The sequence below is a fragment of the Puccinia triticina genome, chromosome 2A (genome assembly GCF_026914185.1).
Source record: "Puccinia triticina chromosome 2A, complete sequence".
NCBI classification, from domain to species: Eukaryota; Fungi; Basidiomycota; class Pucciniomycetes; order Pucciniales; family Pucciniaceae; genus Puccinia; species Puccinia triticina.
In genome coordinates, this window is record NC_070559.1 from 2,146,423 (window position 1) to 2,174,015 (window position 27,593).

Below are 27,593 nucleotides of genomic sequence, written 5' to 3' on the forward strand. Positions count from 1 at the left end.
GTCTCAGAAGCTGCTTCTAATCTTACAACTAGAAGCATGCCAGGCTGGAAGAATACAGCTCCAGACCCCCCAGACCACCCGCAGCATTCAACTAGAAAGCGTGCGAGGTTAAGCCAAGCTGCGCAAATAGGTATGTCCATTTGCCGCAGTCCAGACCAGAAACCTAACCCAAGTCGTTGCTGATGTATCGCATGCTGTTTACAGAAGCAAATGCAGAAGATCAAACCTTAGTGGTCAACGCGCGGGAATCGGAATCAACAGACTCAGACAGAACCTTGTGCGTACCAAGTGATGATAAAGTCTGCCTTCAACAAAGCTGACTGATTTGCAATTCTTAACAGAATCCTCACAGAGCGCCTTGGCCCCAAGACAACTAGCAAACTGCTAAGCAGGATCACTGAAGACTTTGACATTTGTGGGTCTTCAGGTCCTAGAAACCACAGACCAAAACAACAAGCTAACAGATATTTGATTCTCATTTGTCATTCAGAACCAGACCTTGCTGATTTATTCAGGCAAGATAAAACAAAGCTATTCAAATAGCATTTGTATATTTTTGCAAGTCCCAGACATTCAAAGCAACAGAGCCAGATCAGACAGAACTAACAAACACCTTGTGTCATAGTTCTCAAATTAGTCACATTGACTATAGCGCCAAACGCTTAATCAATTCTCAGCGCAAAAGCAAAGTAAGGGAGAGCTAGTCCTGTGAGACAGATAGAAGCACAACTGACCCCGATTGTGCAGATTCTTCTCTTCTCTCAATTCTCAGATCAAAGCTTTCTTTCTTCTCTCTATCCAGCCGTTAGGCAAAAGACAAAGCTAGCGCGTTCCTGCTTTCAGGTGATTTCTATTCACTATTCAGAAGTTTCTCTTCATCATCAAAGGTTTTCATTAGCTAGCGGAGTCTTTAATTAGAATTATTATTTTCAGTTGCTCCTATTTTTTCAGTTTGCCTGTGGAGTTTTGCTCCCAGGAAGACTGCTTTAGCAGTTTGCCTGTGGAGTTGTGCTCCCAGGAAGACTGCTTTAGCAGTTTGCCTGTGGAGTTTTGCTCCCAGGAAGACTGCTTTAGCAGTTTGCCTGTGGAGTTTTGCTCCCAGGAAGACTGCTTTAGCAGTTTGCCTGTGGAGTTTTGCTCCCAGGAAGACTGCTTTAGCAGTTTGCCTGTGGAGTTTTGCTCCCAGGAAGACTGCTTTAGCAGTTTGCCTGTGGAGTTTTGCTCCCAGGAAGACTGCTTTAGCAGTTTGCCTGTGGAGTTTTGCTCCCAGGAAGACTGCTTTAGCAGTTTGCCTGTGGAGTTTTGCTCCCAGGAAGACTGCTTTAGCAGTTTGCCTGTGGAGTTTTGCTCCCAGGAAGACTGCTTTAGCAGTTTGCCTGTGGAGTTTTGCTCCCAGGAAAACTGCTTTAGCAGTTTGCCTGTGGAGTTTTGCTCCCAGGAAAACTGCTTTAGCAGTTTGCCTGTGGAGTTTTGCTCCCAGGAAAACTGCTTTAGCAGTTTGCCTGTGGAGTTTTGCTCCCAGGAAAACTGCTTTAGCAGTTTGCCTGTGGAGTTTTGCTCCCAGGAAAACTGCTTTAGCAGTTTGCCTGTGGAGTTTTGCTCCCAGGAAAACTGCTTTAGCAGTTTGCCTGTGGAGTTTTGCTCCCAGGAAAACTGCTTTAGCAGTTTGCCTGTGGAGTTTTGCTCCCAGGAAAACTGCTTTAGCAGTTTGTCTGTGGAGTTTTGCTCCCAGGAAAACTGCTTTAGCAGTTTGCCTGTGGAGTTTTGCTCCCAGGAAAACTGCTTTAGCAGTTTGCCTGTGGAGTTTTGCTCCCAGGAAAACTGCTTTAGCAGTTTGCCTGTGGAGTTTTGCTCCCAGGAAAACTGCTTTAGCAGTTTGCCTGTGGAGTTTTGCTCCCAGGAAAACTGCTTTAGCAGTTTGCCTGTGGAGTTTTGCTCCCAGGAAAACTGCTTTAGCAGTTTGCCTGTGGAGTTTTGCTCCCAGGAAAACTGCTTTAGCAGTTTGCCTGTGGAGTTTTGCTCCCAGGAAAACTGCTTTAGCAGTTTGCCTGTGGAGTTTTGCTCCCAGGAAAACTGCTTTAGCAGTTTGCCTGTGGAGTTTTGCTCCCAGGAAAACTGCTTTAGCAGTTTGCCTGTGGAGTTTTGCTCCCAGGAAAACTGCTTTAGCAGTTTGCCTGTGGAGTTTTGCTCCCAGGAAAACTGCTTTAGCAGTTTGCCTGTGGAGTTTTTCTCCCAGGAAAAATTGCTTTAGCAGTTTTAGCAGTTTGCCTGCGGAGATTTGCCCTCAGGAATTGGCTAGCACTGGCAGGTTATGACCTACATAGTTGCCAAGCAGGGAAAAGCTCGCCAAGCAGGTACTTTTACCTGCTCGGCCATCGGGATGACCTGCTTGCTGAGCAGGTACAGTTACAGGTACCTGATCCGGCGCGGCCAGCAGGTCAACTGGCCAAGCAGGTAACAGTACCTGCTGGGCAAGCAGGTACTTGTTCCCGCTTTGAAGCGGCTACAGGTATCTGCTTGAAGATCAGGTCAACCTGCTTACCAAGCAGGTAAAAGCACCTGCTTGGTGGGCAGGTCATCCTGATGGCCGAGCAGGTAAAAGTAAAAATACCTGCTCAGCGAGCAGGTTGACCTACTCGGCGAGCAGGGAAAAGCTCACCAAGCAGGTACTGTTACCTGCTTGGCCAGCAGGATGACCCGCTGGCTGAGCCGGAGAAGGTACGTGTAACTGTACCTGCCCGGCGACCAGGTTGATGGCCGAGTAGGTAAAAATACCTGCTCGGCGAGCTGTTACCTGCTTGGCCAGTAGGATGACCCGCTGGCCGAGCCGGAGCAGGTACCTGTAACTGTACCTGCTCAGCGAGCAGGTCATCCCGATGGCCGAGCAGGTAAAAGTACCTGCTCGGAGAGCTTTTACCTGCTTGGCAAGTAGGTCAACCTGCTCGCCGAGCAGGTACTGTTACCTGCTTGGCCAGCAGGATGACCCGCTGGCCGAGCCGGAGCAGGTACCTGTAACTGTACCTGCCCGGCGACCAGGTTGATGGCCGAGCAGGTAGAAATACCTGCTCTGCAAGCTTTTACCTGCTCGGCGAGTAGGTCAACCTGCTCGCCGAGCAGGTACTATTTCCTGGCCAGCAGGTTGAACTGCTGGCCGAGTCGGAGCAAGTACCTGTAACCGTACATGCTCAACAAGCAGGTTATGCTAATGGCCAAGCAGGTAAAAGTACCTGCTTGACAAGCTTTTACCTGCTCGGCGAGTAGGTCAGCCTGCTCGCCGACCAGGTACTGTTACCTGCTTGGCCAGCAGGTTGACCCGCTCGCTGGCCAGGTACCTGAACCTGCTTCGCCTGCAGGTTGACCTGCTCTGCCAGCAGCTTGACAGGTTAACCTGCTGGCGAAGCGGGTATAGTACCTGTACGTGATCGGGCAGCACTGCTTGCTAGTCTGAGCAGTCTGCTTGGACCGGCGAGTCGAGTTCTTGGACCAGCGAGCAGACTGCTCCGGCCACTGTGGCTCGACGTGCTAACTGCCGGAGGGCTCCTCCCCGGGAAAGTTCTCCGAGGAGGGTGGAACAGCCGATGATTCAAAATCATCGGCTGTTGACTCACCGATGATTTGAAATCATCGGTGATTTACCCACCGATGATTCGGAATCATCGGTGATTTACCCACCGATGATTCGAAATCATTGGTGATTTACCCACCGATCATTTGAAATCCTTGGTGATTGACCCACCAATGTTCATTTTACTCGGTGGGTCCGTAACCGAGCTTTCATATCAGATGAAAGCTTGCTTGAGCTGTCAACCAAGCTTCCATTGCTCGGTTGGTGGCGGCCGAGGTTAACTCGGCTGGCCACTGATCGAGGAATTTACTTCGTTGGTCAGACAGCCTGCCGATTTTGGCTCGGCCGCGGACCAGCCCAGTTTGAATCGGGTGGCAAAACCCTCGGGTTACTGTCCCCCGATGTCAACTCGGATGCGGATTGCATTGGATACGCGCAACCAATGTTAAATCGGTTGTGTGCATCCCAGATTAACGGGGATGCGCGCATCCGAGGCTTAAATGCTGGCAGTGCTCTAGAAGAGGTTGAGTATTGGGTCCGGTGGTGTTGTCTGGCTGTTATTTTTTAATTTTTAATTTTTTGATCAATATGCAGGGGAAACCCTTGATCTTTGTTTTTGTGATTGGCTGTCTTTAATAAACTCAGATTTGGCAACGCTACAGGAGGACTATTCCTTTTTGGGGCGTGCAAATGGCTGCAAAAGTAATATTTGGCCGTTCAGGACTAGTCTAAAACACTTCTAACTAGTAGGGGTTGTTACGTGTGTCCTCTCTTCTAGATTGGGCCACTTATGATGCTCCTGTATGATAATTAGTCTGAAACACATGGTCATTGTTTCAGGCTAATTTACAGGTTACATAATGGTAATTACTGTTTGGGACATGCAGGCTGTCACGTGTGGCCAATTGTTCTGCTTTGGTCTACACAATGACATCACATGTACCAATTGGTTGGTACTTCTTATCTCTGTGCGTCAAGAATGTATTATTTACATCATCACATATGTAATGGAACATTCTAGGCGCTCATGGGACTCAGAAGGTGTCATATCTTTATAGTATAGCGTGATTACGGCCTTTTTGGGTGTCTGTGGCGCTTACAAGCATATTTACCTGAGTATATAAGCATGAGCGCTACTTTATCCGTGGTGACTGGGTATATTTTCATGTGTAATTTACACAGGGAAGGAGTAAGAATTTAGGGTACGTTGCAGTGAAGTACCCTAGTTTATTTTAGGCGTAGATTAGGAATCTGAAGTAATATTCTACAATTTACATATGTAAGAGTACGTAATAATGTCTCTTTCACAGGTAATATTTATACTTTTTATGGTGTTACATATGTAGGAGATTAGTAATAATTAGGGTGTTCAAAGTTGACTTGCATAAAATCATAACACCATAAAATCATAAAATTCTAAGCTGAAAAAAATATGTTGCACCCAAGCACTCAAATTAGAGCAATATTTCTAGAATGGTACATATGAAATCATCACTTGAAAGTTTTATGATTTTATGCATTGAAAATTTTATGATTTCAACTTTGAACACCCTTAATGTCTCTAACATATGTAACAATTTTTATTTTTTTTCTGTGATATTATGTCACGGTGGCTCTGACATGGTAGCCAGTTGACAGCTGAGATGAGAGATAACTCAGCCGACTGGTCGTTCAGAGGAGAAAGTGAGGTCCCTTCACTTGACCAAGCAAAGGGGTGCAATGTGGAAGGCTTTGGGGATGGCCGAGTGATGGGAGGCGCTGTGGGTTGCTCATTGGACAGCTGAGATTTTTCCTCTGCAATTGATTGGCTGCCAAAGAAGGCAGACAAAAGACTGCTAGAGGTAGAGGGCTTTGATGCATTCTGAGCTGCAGGAGGAACAGAAGGGTTATTCAAGACTACAGGAACTTTAGATTCAGGGTGAACCAAGAAAGCAGTGAGGGGAGAATAAGTAGTCCAAGCCGTCTCCGCTTGTTTCTTTCCTGCACACTTTTCCGGACCGGACCCCTCTGCTTGTGGGCAGTGGAGTCCTGTCCGTAGATCCGGTGGTCCCTACTTGTGAGTAGGTTTTCACCGGGATCGGTGTTTGGGTCTTGGGTGAGAGCTCCCTTGAAACCTTCTAGGTTTCATCAATCACTCGGTGTGACCCGGCTAAGATTCAATATCTTGAGCCAGTTATCAGTGATCTAAAGGAGTCTCTCCTCCTGGGGCAGAGAGGGAAACAAAGGGGCCACTGTCGTAACAAACAGCAGCGAGATGGGGGGATAGTGCTACACCACTAACTCAGGGAGAAGCCTGAGCCTACGCGAGCCCCCCAACTTTGACCCTCTCATCTTGTGAGACCACGCATGAATGTAACAGAAAGAATAGACAAGGGTAGAAATATCTGAAATCATATGAAAACTGCGCCCATGCCCGCGTGTGTCGCGTTGGGTAGTTAATGTGTCGTACAAATTTTCAAACCACAAACAGGACACCAGGAAAAAAAAGTAGTCAGTTGATGACAACTGACATAACACAGCTCTGGTTTCAGCTCCAAAGCTACTCCATCTGCTAGTTCAGGGCTGGCTGGCACACAGCTCAGTGCCCATTTTGGCACAGCTGAAGCCTCTAGCTTGCAATTTTCACAAGCTGCTCCTCAGCTTTGTCCCAGGCAAAGCTGCTGCTCAGCCTTGGCCTAGGCCCAGCTGCCCCTCAGTCTTGGCACAGGACAAGCCACTGCTCAGCCTTTGCCTGAGCAAGAACGGGTGTTGATAAACACACACCCGTCCCCCGGAGGCAAGCCCTCGCCCACGCCCTTTGAAAAGGGCGTGTGGGACCGCACACCCTTGATAAAGGGAAAAAGGGCATGCACACCCCTGTATGGGCGTGCGAGGGCGTGCACGCCCCCACATGGGCGTTCACGGGCGTGCACCATGGCTCGTCGGGAGCTCCTCGGCGGGCAGATGCAAGTATACCTGCTCGCCGAGAGCCCCTCGGCGGGCAGTTACAGATACCACCTCGCCGAGAGCCTCTCGGAGAGCAGGTATACATGCACCTGCTCGCCGAGAGCCTTGCCTGCTCGCCGAGAGCCTTGCCTGCTCGCCGAGAGCCTTGCCTGCTCGCCGAGAAGGATAACTCTCGGCGAGCAGGTATACAAACACCTACCCGCCGAGCCTGCTCACCGAGAGCCCCTCGGCGGGCAGGTGCATGTATACCTGCTCGCGCAGAGAAATCCTCGGCGAGCAGGCATACAGATCCCACCTCGCCAAGAGCCTCTCGGCGAGCAGGTATACATACACCTGCCCACCGAGCCTGCTCACCGAGAGCCCCTCGGCGGGCAGGTGCATTTATACCTGCTCGCCAAGAGAAATCCTCGGCGAGCAGGCATACATATCCCACCTCGCCAAGAGCCTCTCGGCGAGCAGGTATACTTGCACCTGCCCGCGGAGAGGCTCTTGGTGAGCAGGCTCGGCGGGCAGGTGCATGTATACCTGGTCGCCGAGAGAAATCCTCGGCGAGCAGGCATACACCTCTCGGCGAGCAGGCATACACCTCTCGGCGAGCAGGCATACATATCCCCGCTCGCCGAGAGCCTTGCCTGCTCGCCGAGAAGGATAACTCTCGGCGAGCAGGTATACAAACACCTGCCCGCCGAGCCTGCTCGCCAAGAGCCCCTCGGCGGGCAGGTTCAAGTATACCTTCTCGCCAAGAGCCCCTCGGCGGGCAGGTTCAACTATACCTGCTCGCCGAGAGGCTCTTGGCGAGGTGGGAAATGTATGCCTGCTCGCCGAGGATTTCTCTCGGCGAGCAGGTATAAATGCACCTGCCCGCCGAGGGGCTCTCGGTGAGCAGGCTCGGTGGGCAGGTGTATGTATACCTGCTCGCCGAGAGGCTCTCGGCGAGGTGGGATCTGTATGCCTGCTCGCCGAGGATTTCTCTGCGCGAGCAGGTATACATGCACCTGCCCGCCGAGGGGCTCTCGGTGAGCAGGCTCGGCGGGCAGGTCTGCTCGCCGAGAGGCTCTCGGCGAGGTGGGATCTGTATGCCTGGAGCAGGTGTACATGCACCTGCCCGCCGAGGGGCTCTCGGTGAGCAGGCTCGGCGGGCAGGTGTTTGTATACCTGCTCGCCGAGAGTTATCCTTGTCGGCGAGCAGGGATACATACACCATACCCGCCGAGGGGCTCTCGGCGAGCAGGTATATGTACTTGCGCCAACCCACCGAGGGGCTCTCGGCGAGCAGGCACGGTGCACGCTTGTGCACGCCTATGTGGGGGCGTGCACGCCCTTGATAAAGGGTGCGCGGTCCCACACGCCCTGTTCGAAGGGCATGGTCGTGGGCGTGCCCCCGGAGGACAGGTGTGCATTTATCAATGCCCGTTCTTGCTCAGGCAAAGGCTTGGTCGTGGGCGTGCCCCCGGAGGACAGGTGTGCATTTATCAATGCCCGTTCTTGCTCAGGCAAAGGCTGAGCAGTGGCTTGTCCTGCGCCAAGACTGGAGGCAGCTGTGCCTGGGACAAAGCTGAGGATCAGCTCGTGAAAATTGCACTAGAGGCTGGATAGCCAGCTGGAGCAGGTGTCATGTCAGTTGTCATCTAGTGACTACTGATTTTTCCTGGTGGGACCTGACCCAGAACACCTTCCAAATATTCTGGAAGGGCGACAACCAACTGGTTTTGCACTTCTTGGCCGGACCTGTTCCCTCTTGACAAAGCGTCCGCAACATTATTCTTAGAAGACACCCGTCGTGCAATGAGGTTCACATTTGCTTTGATGAGGATTGCCTGAATTTTCATCCATTCACCATTGTAAGACTCAAAAGACCAAGGTAAGCTTGGCAATTTATTTTGTGATAGAATATGTTTGAAGATGAGATATATAAGAGGATTGTTTGTTGATGTCCGAGGTTGATGGGGTTACTGATGTATGAGTTAGGTGACGGTGACTTGTTGTCTCAAGTGGGGCTTGAACCTAGGTCCTTGGCCTGGAGGTATATAAGTTCAGAAAGTGAGGAGTGATGAGGGTGAGAGGGAGCTAAGCTCAACCAGGAGTGGAACCGGGGACTGGTTACTGGTGAAAGGTGTGTGACTGAGTGGTGATATAAATTCCAAATAAAGTGTGAAAGATATGTGAAACTGAGTGGTGATATGAACTGATAACTGTGATATGGATAGAGGATAATATCAGTCGTGATAAGTGAGTAGGGAATATAGACTGTTGGATGGCATGAGGATCTGAGGGGGAATGTCCCCTGATGGGATGAGGAGAAAACAACTCGTAGGCAGAGGCCTCCTTATATAGACAATGATGAGTGAATTTAGCTCCAGGGGAGCAGCTTTGACGGAATTTGGCTGGTGGGAAAGTACAACTGAGGGAATTTAGCTAGACTATCTACAATGCATCCCTTTGATATGCAAACAAGATCATATATATTCATACAAGGATTTTCCAAGACCATAGGTATGCAAATGAGAAACAAACATATGCAAAGAGAAAATAGGAGGTGAGGAATGATAAAAGGAAGGACAAAAATTAATTCATGTGCTGTATGCATTATGCCAAGTATGGTAGCCAAGAGTTGAGTCTGTGTGTGAACCCACTTGGACTGGTGCGTGAAAGGGGTGATTTGCGTATCTTCTGATCCAGTAGAGATATGAAGGTGGTTTCAGTGGGTGGCTAGGGGTTATTTTGGTCCTAGATTCCATTTCTGATGTCAATTTGGCTTTATCTTGAGGATTTTTGTGAGTACACATAAAAGTTTGAATTTTTCTCCTACAAACACAGGAATAATGACCACACCATTTGTTTGAACGTCACACAACCGCTTGTTGTTGATACCATTCTCTGCAGTTTTGTTATCCGTCCAGACGACCAGAGTCTTGCCTCTTTGATATCGTAGCATCAGGAGCATGAGCAAACCGAGACGAACTGCTACCGTTTCTAGATATGATATCCTTTGCGGGCGACCTCTTGGGTCATGCAATTTAAACTGAGCCCAGTAGCAGCTGATCTGTACACCAACGCCAAAAGAAGTCCACGCGTCTCCTACCCAACCAACGTCTATTGTTGGTCCGTAGTTGATGATGCGCGTGGGTTCAAAGTTCTCCAGTGTCTCTTTCCATACCGCCAGATCTATCAGGGCGTCCTTGGGAGGGTGTCGCACCGCCTTGCAATATTGCCAAGACATCAACCACCGATATAGCGAGTTTAAGCAGCATCTCATATGCGGCAAGATGTATGCTACGTGGTTGAGCCTTCCTGCGAGTAGCTCCACTTGTTCATACACAAATTTGTCTTCCTTGTTGAGGAAAGGCAACAATTGTGTTATGCGTTTTTTGATCTTGCCATCTGGTAGGCAAACCGTTTTCTCAAGTCCGTTCCACACGAAACCAATAAACTTTTGCTCCGCTGAGAAGGGTGAGAACCTCTTCTTGTTTGGCAAAACGCCTAGACTTTTAGACTTCACAACTATTTCCTTCATGTCTGTCTCCCCGCCAAGTGGCCTGACAAAGAGGTTGTCATCAACCCACCAAAAAATGTTAATCAAATCAAAATGGTGCTTCATGATTGATTTCCACGCGTCCGCTGGCCTCCCAAAGAAGCCGCAGCCAGCTACCCCTCCAAAAGTAATCCGGGTTTCTAGAAAGAATTTGCCATTAAATTTTTTTACTAGTAAATACTTCCATTGATACATTCAAGTGGGAATCTGTCTGTAGGCTTCCTCCCAGCCAAAAAAAAAGCTAGTTCTACTGGCCATTCCTCTTCAGCAAAAAATTTTGAGACCACGTTAAAATCATCCCAATTGGTGCCGAAATCGTTTTTTTTCACAAAAGAATTCACCGATTTGATGTTCGCGTCATTCCTAGGGTAAGAAAGGTCGTTTATAGGTCTGATTGCGCCGTCGTTGTTCACCACCGCGCCCAGAGGGTTCGACCGGAAAAAAACCAAATTTAGATGCAACTTCCTCTTGAGTGAAAGGCCCAAACATGCAACCTGCCAATAGCTCCTTGTTGATTGAATCTTCTATTTTGTATTTTGCTTGTTCGGAAGACGTATGGTTATTGGGAGTGAAAAATGGCATTCTGTCTATGACGTGCTCTGGGATTCCCTGGTTGAAGCCAAACTCAAAACCGGTTAATACATCACCATACTCTTCAATCAGCCCATACTTCACCAAGCAAATCCTCCACTCCACAAGATTCATCTTGCATTCCACTTTTGAGGGCCATGTCCTACTTTTGGCATAAGCAATATATTGAGATGTTGGGGATTCATTCCACTCAACTCTTACACTCATATCGCTACACGCACTGAAAAAAGAGGCAATCGCAACGGGAGAAAGAAATAACAAAAAATTTCAGAAAAAAGTAACCAATGTTCTTAGATCACAAGGATAAAAAATAACCACGCATTCAATGACATGAATGGCGACCTCCATAGGCGACAATGACCAAAAGGAAAAAGGGGGAGTCATGAAAAAACATGCAGCCTACTGAGGATCTTTTTCCTTTGAAGGGATTTTGCTCCCAGCATCTCATCTCCCCGAGTATCTGGCCGGCCCATGATCTTTATCAAAAGACCCTTGACCTCTTCTTGAAGGAGTCCTATGAGAGCCTGAGAAGTTGTTATAGTCTTCTTCAAAACGATCTCAGTTTCTTTTGCTGTAGCCGTCATCTTGCACGTAATTGCTGTAGCCCCCTGAGTCCGAATGCCTTTGATCTCCTCCATAACAATCCCCAAAACCGCGTCCACAAAAACCTCCGCGACCCCGACTGGAATTTTGTTATTTCTTCTTCCCAAAGAATCTTCATTTGGCCTAGTCTTAGATTCCTTAGGTCTGCCGGTTTTCGGATTGTATCGAAACTTCTTGCCTCCATAAGCATAAGGGTTATCTGTCCAGTCAAATTCATCTAGATCTTTTGTCACATTGTACGCCCTGAGTCAAACATCTTCTCTGAAAACAGAGATATCGACAGCTGACACTACCCCTTCTTCCACCGGTACTTGATATGAAAACGTGTTCTGCCTAACTATCATATCGTACCAAAAGCCTGTCAAGAATTTATGATTTTCTATTATATAGTCCACATTAACTTTGTGTTGAAGAATCCATTCCATGAATTCTGGGAAGTTATAGAAATCTTTGTAAGTCCTATAGAAATTTCTGTGATTAGACGTCCATTTGGCAAAAGTCTGAGTCCACTCATTCGGATATTCACAGCCGGTATAGTTGCCATCCTTCTTGTCAGATTGAGACTGCTTATTTGTGTGAGCTTGTATTGCATCTTCCTGCCAATCTTTGTCAAAGATGGTTAATGGGAGTGGACCCCTAAATTCTCTTATGTTCTTGTCGAAATAACGGGTGAATACCACATCAAAATGCTTCGGAAGCAAACCTTTGATGAAAAATATTGTTGTTTTGTCGCCCGGGCGCTTGGCAATATTGGAGGAGGAATTATTGCCATCTGCCAATCTTGACCTCACTATTTCGGGTTTAAGCACATTGCAGTGATTTCCCGCAACTTCTCCCAACGATTTAACCGCTGCGCTTTGCTAAAAAATGTCTTGCTGGATCAAAAGAAGTACTCGACATCTTATCATACATTCTGTAGAAAAAATCAGCACTTTGCTTATTGCCATTTGCTACTGCTTCTGAGACCTTATTCCACATCATTTCTTTGTCCGATTTCATCTGATTTGAAGAAATAGGTACCGGATCAGTCAAATCTTCTTTGGGATTATCAACCGAGATTGACGGGATTGTAGGAGCACCTCCCAATGGCCCCACTCAATTTGTTCTCCTCTTCCGATGACAACAACGGCCTTCTGCTCCGTCAAACCTCCTCCTTCTCCCTCCCAGTGTCGCCAGCTCGAAAAATGGCCTCAAGGCTCGCCGCGGGCTTACCAAGCCCCTCTCACTATCCCTCGCCGTCCCCCAAGCCAACAAAAACAACAGCAACCATCATAACCATTAGCAGCAGTAACAGTCCAACATCGCCCAAGCCCTGGTCACCCCTCAGAGAATGACACAAGCCGAGCACCAGCAGCAAAATATACTCCAAGAACTGCCTTCTTTCACTCGCTGCCCCCCTCGCCTTGGCTCGGAGACCTCGGCCAAGCCTGTGCCCAGTTCGTAGGCATCAAGGCCAACATCACCGGCGGGCTGTCAATGAAGCGATACACCTTGATCCCCTGGCTTTTGCGGGGCGGGATCAGCTGAACGGACACTTTGAGGCGGTACAACCCCGTCCGCCTGATCGGCGGGAATAACAAGTGTCATCAACACCCCTGTCCAGCTGCACTTCGACACGGTGACTGCGGGCGAAGGCTGTCAGGAACTGATGAGCTTGCAAGCGGGATTCAACCCCTATTCTTGCCAATAGTTTTTGGTATTAATTGATATCTATTGCATATATCTCTGCTTTTGATTCATAATTTGTTTCCAAATTTTGTGGTATTGATACATCTGATCATAAACATATGAATTTCTTCTTGGCTTTTTATAATGTTGCACTGTTTATTGTGTGGAAAGATTTAATATTTGCAACTTAGATAACTTCCAAATATTATACCATTAAAGATTAAGCAGCATGTTTATTGACAACACTCCAATAACTCAGAGTATGGAATAAAATTGTGGGTGAGGTAAGTTTGTAAAATCTAAATACCATATGAGGAGTGTTTTGATGTAACTCCTATTCCATGAGATGTGATGAAGAAGGCTTGGATAGCAAGGGGGGTCAAACATGCCAAATTGGGGGGGTGAAATGTTTGCTTGTTTACTCTGTTGCTGTAAGGCCAAGTTTTAAAATCTCAAGAGCAATGATTTAAATGAATGCATTCAAGTCTCCTGAATTTTGAAACACCCATTCCCTGCTTGCCCTGATTCAGGGGGAATTGCTGTTGACTTGTGCTGGGAAAGGCCAGTGGGGGGGAGGAATATCAGTGGATGGTGACCCAACTATTGAAGGGCTAATGAGGTGACTTGGGGAGCTTTTTGGCAGGAAAGAAGGATGGATTGGTGCCCTGCAGCGGCGGAGCCGCCTTGGCCTCTAGTTGGTTATACAAATGTCACGTGTGGGAGTAAGGGAAGTTGTGTAATATTGTACAAATAAAATACCCATAACCAAGGCAGATTACACGTCTACTCTTGGCATTTACCCATAGCCAAAACCAATGGGAATATTTCAGCGCCCTCAAAGACCTCTCCAGTATTTAAGGAGGTAATTGATGAACTGGAATTGTCCCCCCAGACATTTCACCACCCAGTAACCTGTAAGTTAACTCGTGAAAATTCTCCTCTGGCTTATTAAAGCCCCCACTTCCTTTATTTCTGCCCCTTTGGCACAAAAGTTACTAGATCTTAACCCTAAAATTGACAATATCCCTTATAAGCATTTATTACTGTTAAATCTTTATAAATTTTTGCTGTAAGACTTCTGCCTCTGACGCGCAGCCAATCAGTTTAAGCGCTTACCAGCTATTTCTCTGTCAAAAACCTTATATATCCCTGTTCTTAATAAGTAAACCTTATTAATTACAAATATCCTCCTCTTACATAAGAGTGTTTAAACCCTTGTAGTGGCTAAATACCACGTAACAAGTTTGGCATATTATTGCCAGTGTTTTATTTCAGTACAGTTATAGTACTAGGGCAAAAAACCCTTAATTTTAACGGGTTTTTACCCTAAGTTTAATAGACATAGCTGACAGAATTCTTCTGCCATACAGCAATCCAATTGCTGACATGCCCCCAAAGTTCCATTATGTACCTTTACTGACCACAAAACCCCCAAATGCAGCAGCTACAGTCTGATCAGTTCCCAAATATCACTACTTTGGTAGTTTCTTGGTTGTTCTACCACTATATCTCATTGCAGCTTGGGAATTCTTCTGCCAGACAGTGACCAAAATGTATAAAAGCCCCCAAAGTTTCATTATGTACCTTTACTTACCACAAAACCCCCAAATGTAGCAGCTACAGTCTGACCAGTTTCCAAACATCACTACTTTGGTAGTTTCTTGGTGTTTCTGCCACTATATCTCATCCCAGTGTGAGAATTCTTCTGCCATATGGTTACCAAAATGTTTAAGAGCCCCAAAAATTTTATTATGTACCTTTACTGACCACCAAACCCCCAAATGTAGCAGCTACAGTCTGATCAGTTTCCAAATATCACTACTTTAGTAGTTTCTTGGTGTTTCTACCACTATATCTCATGCCAGGGTGGGAAATCTTCTGCCATATGGTTACCAAAATGTTGAAAAGGCCGCAAAGTTTCATTATGTACCTTTACTGACCACAAAACCCCAAATGTAGCAGCTACAGTCTGATCAGTTTCCAAATATCTCTAGTTTGGTAGTTTCTTGGTGTTTCTGCCACTATTTCTCATTGCGGGGGGGAATTCTTTTGCCATATGGTTGCCAAAATATATAACAGCCCAACCATTGGGGAGAATGATTCCCACACTGGGATGAGATATAGTGGCAGAAACACCCAAAAAACTACCAAAGTAGTGATATTTGGGAACTGATCAGACTGCAGCTGCTATATTGTGGGTTTTCGGGTCAGTAAAGGTACATAATGAAACTCTTGGGGCTTTTCAACATTTTGGTAACAATATGGCAGAAGAATTTCCACCTTGGGATGAGATATAGTGGTAGAAACACCAAGAAACTACCAAAGTAGTGATATTTGGGAACTGATCAGACTTTACCTGCTAAATTTGGGGGTTTTGTGGTCAGGAAAGGTACATAATAAATCTTCTGGGGCCTTTCGAACATTTTGGCAGCAGTGGGCAGATACGTTATCCAGAATTCCACATATTTTTGTTGTAAATTCAAATTTTGCACACAACGGTTCAACTTATCAGCAAGATTTAAACATCAGGGCTGTTTATTCCCAGTATCTTTAATTTGTGCAAAAAAAATCCCATGATTGTTGAGTAATTTTCTTTCAATCACTGATTATACACCAAATTTTCAGTTATCTGTAACTTAGTTACAGATAACGGAAAATTTGTTGTATCATTGATGATTAGAAGAAAATTAATCAGTAAACATGGAATATAACTTTTTGCAAATGAAAGATACTGGGAATACAAAGCCCTAACTTTTAACTCTTGCTGATAAATTGAACTGTTGTGTGCAAAATTTGAATTCACAACAAAAAAAAGCGGAATTCTGGATAACGTATCTGCCCACGGCTGATTTTGGTAACCATATGGCAGAAGAATTCCCATGCTGGGATGAGTTATAGTGGCAGAAACACCATGAAACTACCAAAGTAGTGATATTTGGGAACTGATCAGACTGTAGCTGCTACATTTGGGGGTTTTGGGGTCAGTAAATGTTCATAATAAAACTATTGGGGCTCCTTAACATTTTGGTAACCATATGGCAGATGAATTTCCACGCTGGGATGAGATATAGTGGCAGAAACACCAAGAAACTACCAAAGTAGTGATGTTTGGAAACTGATCAGACTGTAGCTGCTACATTTGGTGGTTTAGTGGTCAGTAAAGGTACATAATGAAACTTTGGGGGCTTTCCAAAATTTTGGTAACCATATGGCAGAAGAATTCCCACGCTGGGATGAGATATAGTGGCTGAAACACCAAGAAACTACCAAAGTAGTGATATTTGGCAACTGATCAGATTGTAGCTGCTGCATAATGGATGTGACCCCAAACACAATATATCTGGGTTGTATATGCAGATAAATTGTCTGATTAAAACCCCATGTGGAAATATTCCTCATCAATCTGTGGTTGATAACAAAAGTAGATAAAAAACGGAACCTGAAAAAAATATGCTAAATCATGGTAAACCAATTTTAAAAGGGTCAATCTAAATGCACACCAAAAAAGTGGCGTGCACGCCTGCACGCCAAAATAAATGGCGTACAGGAGCAGTGCACGCCATTTGTTTGGCGTGCGTAGCCCTGCACGCCAAAAATACTCCTTTTTGGAAGAATTTTGGCGTGCACAAACCCTCCACGCCATTTTTTTTGGCGTACAGGCTTTGCACGCCACTTTTTTGGCGTGCATATAGTAAAAATTTGGCGTGCACCGTTTTACATGCAGTTTTTTTGGGGGCACAGTTGGCCACTGCGCCCCAACAGCATGATGAATAGTGCCTCCGCCACTATGAATAGTGCCAGGATGAATAGTTTTCATATTGGCCGAGCTTAGCAGAGTCACTATTTACAGTGGCGGGGCTTGGCGGAGGCACTATTCATAGTGGTGGAGCTTGGCAGAGGCACTATTCATAGTGGTGGAGCTTGGCAGAGGCACTATTCATAGTGGTGGAGCTTGGCAGAGGCACTATTCATAGTGGTGGAGCTTGGCGGAGGCACTATTCATAGTGGTGGAGCTTGGCGGAGGCACTATTCATAGTGGCGGAGCTTGGCGGAGGTACTATTCATAGTGGCGGAGCTTGGCAGAGGCACCATTCATAGTGCGGAGCTTGGTGGAGGCACTGTTCATAGTGCAGAGCTTGGCGCGGGCACTATTCATAGCGCGGAGCTTGGCGGAGGCACTATGAATAGTACATGAAATATTTCATTGGGCCGCAGTGGTCACACCCTATTTTTTTGTGTGCAACTGTTCCTGCCAAAAAAATTACATTCAACATGGTGCACGCCACTTTTTGACTAGCACGCCAAAAAAGTGGCGTGCAAAGCCTGTACGCCAAAAAAAATGGCGTGGAGGGTTTGTGCACGCCAAAATTCTTCCAAAAAAGAGTATATTTGGCGTGCAGGGCTACGCACGCCAAACAAATGGCGTGCACTGCTCCTGTACGCCATTTATTTTGGCGTACAGGCGTGCACGCCACTTTTTTGGCGTGCATCTAGTCAAAAATTGGCGTGCATTTAGATTGACCCATTTTAAAAAGGCCTTCTCTGCATTATGATGTGCAATATCTTCAGGAAGTTCAACCAACTAAATTAACAATGTGTGCATGATGGTATCATGAGAGAGGTCAAGGGTCAATGTTTTTCCTTTTTTGAAAAAAAGTAGATTTGGAGACTTCCAATAACATCAATTGTTGAAGTAAAAAAAAAAGAAAAAAAAATAATTGAGACCCCCACCAGGAAAATAAAATAGTCAGTTGATGACAAGTGACATCACACCAGCTCCAGTCAGCTACCCAACATCTATCCAATATCTATCCACTATCTACTGCAATCTCCCAACTGTCTCCTCAACTTCCAAAATTTACCAAGGAGGTCCTGTTCAGTTTTTGATGAGCCCAAATGATCATCAGTTCTGTCCAACTGATACTCAGCTTTGGTACCCAGCTCATACTCAGCTTTTTTGCTCAGCTCATACTCTCACTCTCAGAATTGGAATAAAACATTCTTACCAGTCCTTTCCCAGCTGATGCTCAGCTTTTTACTAGTCCTGGTACAGCTGATGCTCAGCTTTGTACCAGTCCTTGCTCAGCCTTTTCCTAGTTCTGTCTCAGCTGATGATCAGCTTTGATCCAGTACTGGGCCAGCTGGCCAGCTGATGTTGAGTATTATACTCAGGTTTTGTTTCTTTTTGTATGCTTCTCACATGTCACTCTCATTTATTCATTTCACAGCTCTGTTACATGTTGTATGTAGACTACCTGAGGCAGCAGGCGTAGAAGGACTCCTTTCCTCATCCTTCCACGAACCTCAAACACCGCCCCGCATTGTGCCTGCTGTTCTCGGGTAGGTTATAGTTTGTTCATTCTTTCTTCTCTTTTCGTCTTCTTCTTTTCATTCTTCTATATTGATGTTCTAGTCTAACATGCAATCTATCATCCTTCCACGAACCTCGAACACCGCCATGCATCGTGCCTGCTGTTCTCAGCCCTGATCATCTCAACAGCTGATTCTCAGCTTGCTGAGTGTCAGCTGAGCCCGGCCAGGAAAAAACATGGGAATTAGCTTGGACAGGACCAGAGCTGAAAATAAGCTAGGCTAGGGCCAAAGCTGAGCATCAGCTCAGCCACGTCCAATGCTGAGCATCAACTGTGCCAGGTTCAAAGATGATCATCAGGTGGCCGGTTCCAAAGCTGAGCATCAGCTGGGCCAGGGCAAAAACTGAGCATCAGCTGAGCCAGGGTAAAAGCTGAGCATCAGCTGGGCCAAAGCAAAAGCTGAGCATCATCTGGTTTTTTTCACATTGAGTGCTTTGATCCTGACACCTGTCATGCACGCCCTGGATGTGCTGTTGGAGAGGAGTAGCATTGGAGAAGTTTTGGAGCTGAAAACAAAGCTGTGTCATGACACTTGCCATCAAGTGACTGCTTTTTTGTCCTGCTGCCCTCAGCCACCCTGGATTAATCCTAAAACTCGCAATGTCTTTTTTTCATGAAGAATTGAATGGTCTATGTAAAAATTTATGAATGTTATCAGACAAAAAAAAAAAAAAGATTCCTGTGGCTTGAAGCTAACACAGGGGGAAGGAGAGCGATTATAGAAGAGTATTAAAGAGAAATGGAACACAGACAAAGGTATCAAGAGGAATATATAAAAAAATGATCAATATACGCTATATTGATCAATATACGCTATATTGATCAATATACGCTATATTGATCAATATACGCTATATTGATCAATATACGCTATATTGATCAATATACGCTATATTGATCAATATACAACATCACAAATTCATCCATCTTGGTAGTGAAAAATGGGGAACTAATACCGGCAAGAATAAAGCTGTGATATTGTAATGTGGGGTATCCGTCAGGCCAAATGAGAGAGCTGTGGTAGTTGGTTAGAGGTTTATGGATGTTCGGAGGTAAAAATCAATGTGCGGTGAGTCTGGGAGGACGGGAGAATGTGAAGAATGGCGTGCAATTTGTGGGAGTGGTTGAGCGGGCAAATGGGCGTGCAATTTGTGGCTGGTTTGGTTTAAGGCACGACAGGCTGGGTGGGTGTATGGGCGGTTGCAAGGGGAAATGGCAGGCGGCGACACACCTTTGTGATGAGGTGGAGGGAGTGGGTAGTTGTGGACGGTTGGCATGCATTTGTCAAGGAGGGGTCCAAACGGGGAGCAGTTTCATGGTGTTAACGGTGGTTGTGTCCCTGCGCTCCTGGGGGAGTTGCGTGGTGAGGGTTACGGCAGGAGCGTGAGGAGCGTGGGATGACATTGTTGCTTGGTGTGCGCAACAAGGGGAAAAATGGTGAGGCAAATGGAACACAGCTTGGGGCGCGGCCGAAATGGCAGTGTTTTTTTGAGGTGAAAACAGCTATTTAAGGGGAGGTGGTGTAGGGGAAAACGCCAGGGGATCCGGTTTTGTCCTACCCCCTCCCTGGCGCCACCAAATTTCTTGATTTGGCGCGCCTGGACTCTATCGACCACCGGCCCTCTTTTGCTTGTTGCTGCAGCACAGCTGGAGGGTCATCCATAGGGCCCCCGGGCTTTTGGGGATATTCCAACTTGTGTAGAGAGGATAGTTTAAAATCCAATTTGTCAATGGTTTTGGCCCCTTTTATGTGGTTGTGGCGCGTTTTTTGAGGAAATGTCAGGCCAAAACTTACATCTGCCAATCTGTGATTGTGTGGATTGAAGAAAGTGGGATTACAATTCAATAGGAATTTTTGAGATATTTTTTTTTGATCCTGTTCCTTAATGATAAGGCTGAGACAAGCAGCAGCGCAGCCGCCCTAAGACTCTAGTACTGCTAGAGGCCAGGGTGGCTTCAAGCCACCTTAAACTTCAGTTAGAACATAAGGATTGATTGATTGAAATACTTGTATCCTTTCACCACACACTAAAATCCACATCTTTTTGTGTTTCTAAGCAATTTTATTGATCCAGAGGATGCTCATAGAGACACAAAAACTTTTGAAATTTAAACAGAGATTTATATCTACATGTTGGAACACTATGATTTATTCTTTTAGTCTACTGCTAAGCACTTCAATGGAACTGAAGAAAACTGCATTGAAGAAAGACTTGACTAAATGAGAAAAGTAATGTTTTTGCATACAAGTAACATCAACCAAGTCCTTCCTGAAGGTACAAACCCAAACATGTACCATATTCCAAAAAGCTGGAATTGAATCATGTGATCCCCTTTTAATGGCCATCTTTTCAAAAATAAATTCCATGTTCTCTTTCAAGTTACAATCATCAAAATTCTTGTATGGATTAAATAGGGTTTCCAAGACAACCAAAGCTTCTTCTATTTCCATCTCACACTTTGAATTCTTTATTTCTCCTGCTGATCTTGGTAAAATAGTTTTAATCATTTCAACATAGAATAAAAATGTTATCACTGTCTTCTTCATCTTGTAAGGTTCAATCAGTTCCAATTTATCAGTAAGATCTTTGTGATTACATTTAATTTTCTGGCTCCAATGGGAAACCCAAAGCTCTGATTTCTGAATCAGAAAATCTTGTGCAAAAATCACTCTTTTCCTTCCTTCATTGGTTGCACTATTTTTGGGAGCACATGAATGTTTTGATAGGTCCTTCTTGATTTCATTTTTCAGTTGATGACAATTCACTGAAAAAGTATTTACAGCAATAAATTTTACATCAGTATGATACAATTTGAATTGTTCTTTTGACATCCTCAGTTCACCACATTCAGCCCCTCTTGTTGAAATTTTTTCAATCAAGTCTAGGATGTTGGGGTATAATTTAGGATTGGCTGATTGATGATTGGTAAAAGCCATCCTATCAAATATTAGCCTTTCTCCTTTCTCCTTCATCTCCATTTGAATTTTATCCACAAGACAAATATCAGTGTTGATAATATTGTATGGCAATTCTATCATGCAACCCTTGTTGTACCAGGAGGTGGACCGAGAAATTAATGGACCCTTTAAATTCCCTGAATCATGTTTGATCTTGCAGTGCCATATTGCTTTTTCAATTCCTGGATTGGTGCTACTTGAAGGTGGGGGGCTAGATGGTCTTCCAGTCAGCATCATTTTCTTTGAATTGGTTACAGCTAGATATTCAGGCTTTTTTTGAAGCTCAGAAGCATTTTTTTATTTTTTTTGAACAAGCAGACTTCTTAAAAAAATTCTGCTGGGCAGTCAAATTTGAATTTTTACCCCTACCATTGTTATGGATTGTTTCGGGTCCATTATTTGGTATACTTGATCCCAACAAAAAATGAGAATTCAAATATTCCAGTTGTCTTGTTAATTCCAGTTCCATGGAGTTGGAAGAACAACCTGATACCCATTGAATTTCATCAGCTGGTTTAAAATTTGATTGATACTCTTCTTGGTTCTGTTGGATAGGGATAAATATTCCATCAATATCTTTGGGCACTTCCAAAAATTCAGAATTGAGATAAGGAATTTCCACATGATCTAAAGGGGAAACATCATTTTCAAACATGTTGGGACTGGAAGTGGGAGTGGAATTTAGGTTGTGATAAGAATTGCTAGTTTCTGGACAAATTGATGACATGAAATCATTCATGTTATCTGAATGAGGAATTTCAAATCCAAAGAATGATTCATAATCATGGGGTAAGTAATCCATGCCATTGATCTTGATATTCAACAAAAATAACACAAGCAAGTGGAATATACTCATTTTAATTTTCTGCAGAGCTATTCAACTTTTGGAAAAGGTAGAGGAAAGTTTTGAAGTAAAAGGCTTGAATTAAATTTCCCTTGTCCACCTTGAATGGAAAAACAGAAAATATTGTTGTGGGGAGCACAGGATGAAGTGACTGAAGCTCACAAACAGAAAGTATTTTGAAACTTGTGAGCAAGTAAGATATGGTTCAAACTCACGCGGAGAGAAAAATCCAGAGTCAACCAAGTATAGACTATATACAAGGTTGTTTTTTTATGGCTTTGAAGCATATTACATCCAAGTTGATTAAAGACACGGTTTCATCTGAATTGTAAAAAAAAGATCAAGGGTTCCCCCTGTAAATACATGAAATGAGAAAAATAAAATCAAGGGTTTCCCCCAGTTACAAACCAATGAATGCATGATCCACTCAAGAATAAACAACAAAAAAAATCTCAACCTAGCCTTCCAACGGCGGCAAAGCCATGTTTTGAGACTGAGTCTCTTATGTGACCACGGGACACAAGAAAAAAGGGGGGAATCTGGTTGGATTTCTTGGGATAAAGAAATAAAAACAGAAGGAGAGAAAGAAAGAGAGAAAGAGAGAAGATCAGGCCTGGACTTTAAGTCTTTATTAATTGATCTGGGCTATTCTCAACCTGGAAAAGTTGGATGCCAGCTGTGCCAGGCCAAAAAGAGTGCAACAGCCTCCACTCACAACAAGGAAACGTTGGTGGGATTCAGAAGTAGGGTTACTACTCTGCTCTGGTTTTGTAGGTCTTAACCAGAGATAACCTTTTGATCTTTTAAGATTGGAAGAGTTGAAGAAAAGAAGAAACAATCAAGAGCAACAGAGTTTCACTCTGGATAAGCAAAGCTCAGTGAAAAGAGTCTACTTACTGTCAATATCCTAGGCGCCTGTGATGGTAGGTATACTGGGAGCGTGGTGGTCTCTTTGGTGGTGATCCTGGGTTATCTGGGGTGTGGTTCTGGTGTGCTGAAGTCTGTAGATCCTCCTCAGGCAAGGGGGATCCTGACTTCGAAAATTTCCACAGTTTGCTTATGTAATTACATATGTACATATGGTTTTGGCGCACCTGGTAGCGCTGACACGTCAGAACTGCGCATGCGCGCCACAACTCAAGAACTCAGGGAAGGAGTATAGTTACAAAGAATTGATAATTTGTAACTAGGGTTAAAAGTGTCTGAGGAAACAGAATATGAAGTCAAAACAATGATATCTCTTAAGATGAAAAAGATATGAATTAATTTCATATGTAATAAGTAGAAAAGAGGCAGACTTTAGGTCAGCTGTGTTGACTCTAAAGCTGACACCAACAATGCCACTCTAGTCAACTGCTTGAAAGAAGAGATGGCACGTCATGGTAGTACAGCCAATGGCTTTAAGCCTGCGTCTTGGAACCAAGTCGCTCAAGCACTCCAAGGTTCTGAGCTAGTTAACGGCTTGAGGGCAAAGGACAAGGATACCTGCAAAAGTCGCTGGCAGGCGGTGAGTAGCCCAAGGTTTTAATCTTGGTCAACAAAGCAAGCTGACCAAGGTGTTTGCATTACAGCTTAAAAAGCTTTATGTTAGCTTCCAAACGGTCGCCAGAATGTTGGGTGCTGGTTGGGATGAGACTTCAAAAATGGTTAACCTTCCCCCCTTGGTATGGAAAGACCTTGCGGAAAACAAAAGCTTGGCCGGCCGCGATTTGTCACAATGGGAGCATCAATCGTTATCCCTATATCACAAACTGGGCGAGCTCATCGAGGGGAACGTGGCCACCGGAGAACTCATGGAAACCACAGAAGATGGCCCTGCCAAGACCCAAAGAGATGTTGGAAATGTCATTGAAGATGTGGAAGGTGACATTGACGACAAGGATGACGCTAGCGATCAAGATTTGGCTGTCATCCGAGGCCCCGTTCCCACCATAACCCCTACGGCCAAACGCAAACAAGGATCAGGCATGTCGCCTGAAGTGCTTGTTAACAAACTCAAGCTGATGGGTAGTAGCATGGCGAGTGCAATGCAGGCTCCGCTTCCACCTCTAGTTTTCACTAAGTTGGCCCCGCCTCCTTTGGTCCTCATGCAGGCCGTTGAAATTGTCCAGAAACACACGGACCTCAATCCTGAACAAATTTTTGAGGCAATTGAGTTCATCAGGCAGTCAACTAGCAAGGCCAAGGCCCGCCTCCTTTGGTCCTCATGCAGGCCGTTAAAATTGTCCAGAAACACACGGACCTCAATCCTGAACAAATGTTTGAGGCAATTGAGTTCATCAGGCAGTCAACTAGCAAGGCTGAGGTGTTTGTAGTGTTAAAAAAAAGCTCTCCGCCCAACTTGGCTTTGCATGAAATTGAGGTGGTAGCTTATCCGTCCTGCACCCTTATGCTTTCCTTTAGTAACCTTTTGTTCTTTTAAGATTGGAAGAGTTGAAGAAAAGAAGAAACAATTAAGAGCAACAAAGTTTCACTCTGGATAAGCAAGGTTCAGTGAAAAGAGTTTACTTACTGTCAATATCCTAGGCGCCTGTGACGGTAGGTATACTGGGAGTGTGGTAATCTCTTTGGTGGTGATCCTGGGTTATCTGGGGTGTGGTTCTGGTGTGCTCAAGTCTGTAGATTCTCCTATGGCAAATGGGATCCTGAATTCAACAATTTTCACAGTTTGACTATGTAATTACATATGTACATGTGGTTTGGTGCGCCTGGTAGTGCTTACACGTCACAACTACGCATGCGCGTCACAACTCAAGAACTCAGGGAAGGAGTAGAGTTACAAAGAAATGGTAAGTCTTAACTAGGGTTGGAATTGCATGAGGAAACAGAATATGAAGTCAAAACAAGGATATCTGTCAAGATGGAAAAGATATGAGGCAATTCATATGTAAAAAGGTAGAAAAGGCAGTCTTTAGGTCAGCTACACTGACTCTAAGGATGACATTCCCTACCACTAAAACAGGTTGGATTTCTGAAGGAAATTAAACAAATAGGGTAGACCTCTTCTCACTTCTGAACTTCCTGAGAAGGGTAGCAGATTCATGAATGTCCTTCTCAAGGAGCCATTCATCATGATCAGCACTCATACCTTTGTATCTAGCTAGGTACATCATGACATCTCTGTTCTCTACTCTTAATCATTTCTCTCTGAGAATCTTCTGTATGAATTTACTCTGGGGGTTTTTTCCATGGGGGGAATGACAACTTTAACCTTCTGTCTTAGGGGGAACTTATCTGGATTGGGGTCCTTCCATGGTTTCACTAGGCTGACAGGAAATGTGGGATGTTTTCTGCTGAAATCTTCAGTCAGTATTACCTCTACAGCATTATTTCCATGTAAAGCTTTCACCAGGAATGGTCCAGCAAAGGAGTCTCTCATCTTCTTGGGGCCAGACAAGTTTTTGAAGTTTGCTGTGGATATCAGGACTTTATCACCAACTTTAAAGGAACGTTCTTTATGAGTCTTGTCCCATCTCTTTTTGTTGTAAGAGGTAGCTTCTGTTATGCATTTTTAAGCATGTTTCCTTGCTTTCTCAAAGATTTTTCCATAAGCAAGAGCAGTAGGATGAATGTTTACAGAGTCTTGTTTCAAGAAATGTCAAGGAAGGTTTGGGATCCACCCTTTCTCCAGAATGGAAGGAGGTTTTCCAGTGGTTGAATGTATACTGGTGCAGTAGGCTAGCTCAAGGATTGGTAGAAGTGAGACCCAGTCATGAGTGTATCCATCATTGTCTTTGAATTTAAGTCCATAGGCACAAAATCTCCTGATCATATCTTCAAGTGTTTGGATCATCCTTTCAGCTAGACCATCAGTCTGGGGGTGGTAAGTAGTAGAAAAGGAGAGTTTTTTTCCTAGAATACTATGCAAGCCAGTCCAGAATTCAGATGTGAATTTGGGATCTCTTTCAGAGATAATGATTCTTGGGATGCCAGTTCTAGGCATTACTCTGTTCCAAAACAGTATGGCAGTGTCCATTGCAGAGTCATCCTTGAAGCAAAACACAAATATTGGGGTCCTGGAGTATCTGTCTACTATTACCAGGCAAGCATTGAAACTAGCAGCTCCTCCAGGAGATAAGGAACTTACCCAATCCATATTGATCATTAGAAGGTTCTTGTATTTTCATGAGTAGTCCAAATCCCTTTCCTGTATCTTTGTTGGCTTTCTGGCCTCTGTCACAAGAAGAGCAATATTCACCAGTATCTTGTTTCCAATTAGCCCACCAGGCAGCATCAGCCACTTTCTCTAAGGTCCTGTCTTCAAAAAGATGACCAGAGTAGACACTGTCATGGCATTCATGCAAGATGGTGTTAATGCTGTCCCTGTCAGCTAGAACCAGCACAGAATTGTATTTTTCTCTCAAGTAGATGAGGCCATCAAATAGAGAGAATATTTCTTCATCATATACCTTTCTCCAAGGTTCCTGCAGAGAGTTTTTCAGTTGGGAATCTTTGGCATCTTTCAGCAAAAGCTCAGACAAGATAACAGTGTTCTTATCTTGTTGGTAACCTTCTCTCACTGAGTCAAAGAACTCATTCTTGAAAGTAGAGAAATGTATACCCATGATGGGGAATCTATCATCATCTTTGTCTTCTGGGTCATAAGCAGGGTTAGTTGGATCATTTGGCAAAGCCCATCTGCTAAGTCCATCAGCATTCTTGTGAATATTCCCATCTCTGTGGATTATGGTCATATTGCCTCTGTATTCTTGAATAGCAATCTGCCACCTGAGCATGTGTCTGTTGGGAGTCTTCATGTTCAGCAGTGATTTCAAAGCTTTGCAATCTGTTACAACATGAAATACACTTCCATCCAAGTAGTAATGGAGTTTTTCCAGGGCCCAAACCTTACATAAGCATTCAAGTTGACTAGCACCATACCTTGTTTGACTGTCCTTCAGTTGTCTGGATATGAAAAAAATGAGCCTCTCTTTTCTTACCCCATCAATGACTTGGAATTGATGTAAAGCAGCACCCATGTCAGCCGGGCTACTATAATAAGTTAGAGCCCGGCTAACTATTGTAGCATTACAAAAATTGTATGTAATAATAGCGGCGCAGAGCGCCGCGTACGAAATAGACTTCTTTCTTGTAAAAAGACCTAGCTGCGGCGCGGAGCGCCGCGCACATAGTAATAAAGATTCCTTAGACAAGTAAGGAAAATAAAGCTCCGGCCAAAGAATTGGCAGGAGAAAGAATATTAGTTCAAACCCGTTCTCAAGCCAAGAGAACGGGTCGTCAGACACTCTCAAAAGACTACTAAACAGAGAGTAGTCTCTATGAGAAATAGAAGCACTTCAGTCGGGGAGGAGAGAAACAGAATTATACTACTCCTCCTCCCCCGGCCAAGGATGGAACATGAACCACGCTATTCCTCGAGCCGAGGAATAGCAAATAGATCACAGGACAAATAACCATGAATGGGACCGAAGGGACTAGTAGAATCCCCCTTCACTCCCGTCATCCTAGTCAGAAGCACGGCTTCCTCCGGCCGAGAAACGGAGGAAGTATTT

General features: G+C 44.9%; 1 protein-coding gene across 1 annotated transcript; it reads left to right on the top strand.

The window, feature by feature from the left end:
• Positions 1-23,449: 23,449 nt before the first annotated feature.
• On the top strand, positions 23,450-24,181 carry PtA15_2A221 (uncharacterized protein; the record flags this gene model as incomplete). Its single annotated transcript, XM_053166220.1, has 3 exons — positions 23,450-23,587; positions 23,652-24,102; positions 24,174-24,181. The coding sequence occupies 3 exons, from the start codon at positions 23,450-23,452 to the stop codon at positions 24,179-24,181; spliced, it is 597 nt and encodes a 198-aa protein (XP_053017463.1).
• Between the last annotated feature and the right edge of the window lie 3,412 nt (positions 24,182-27,593).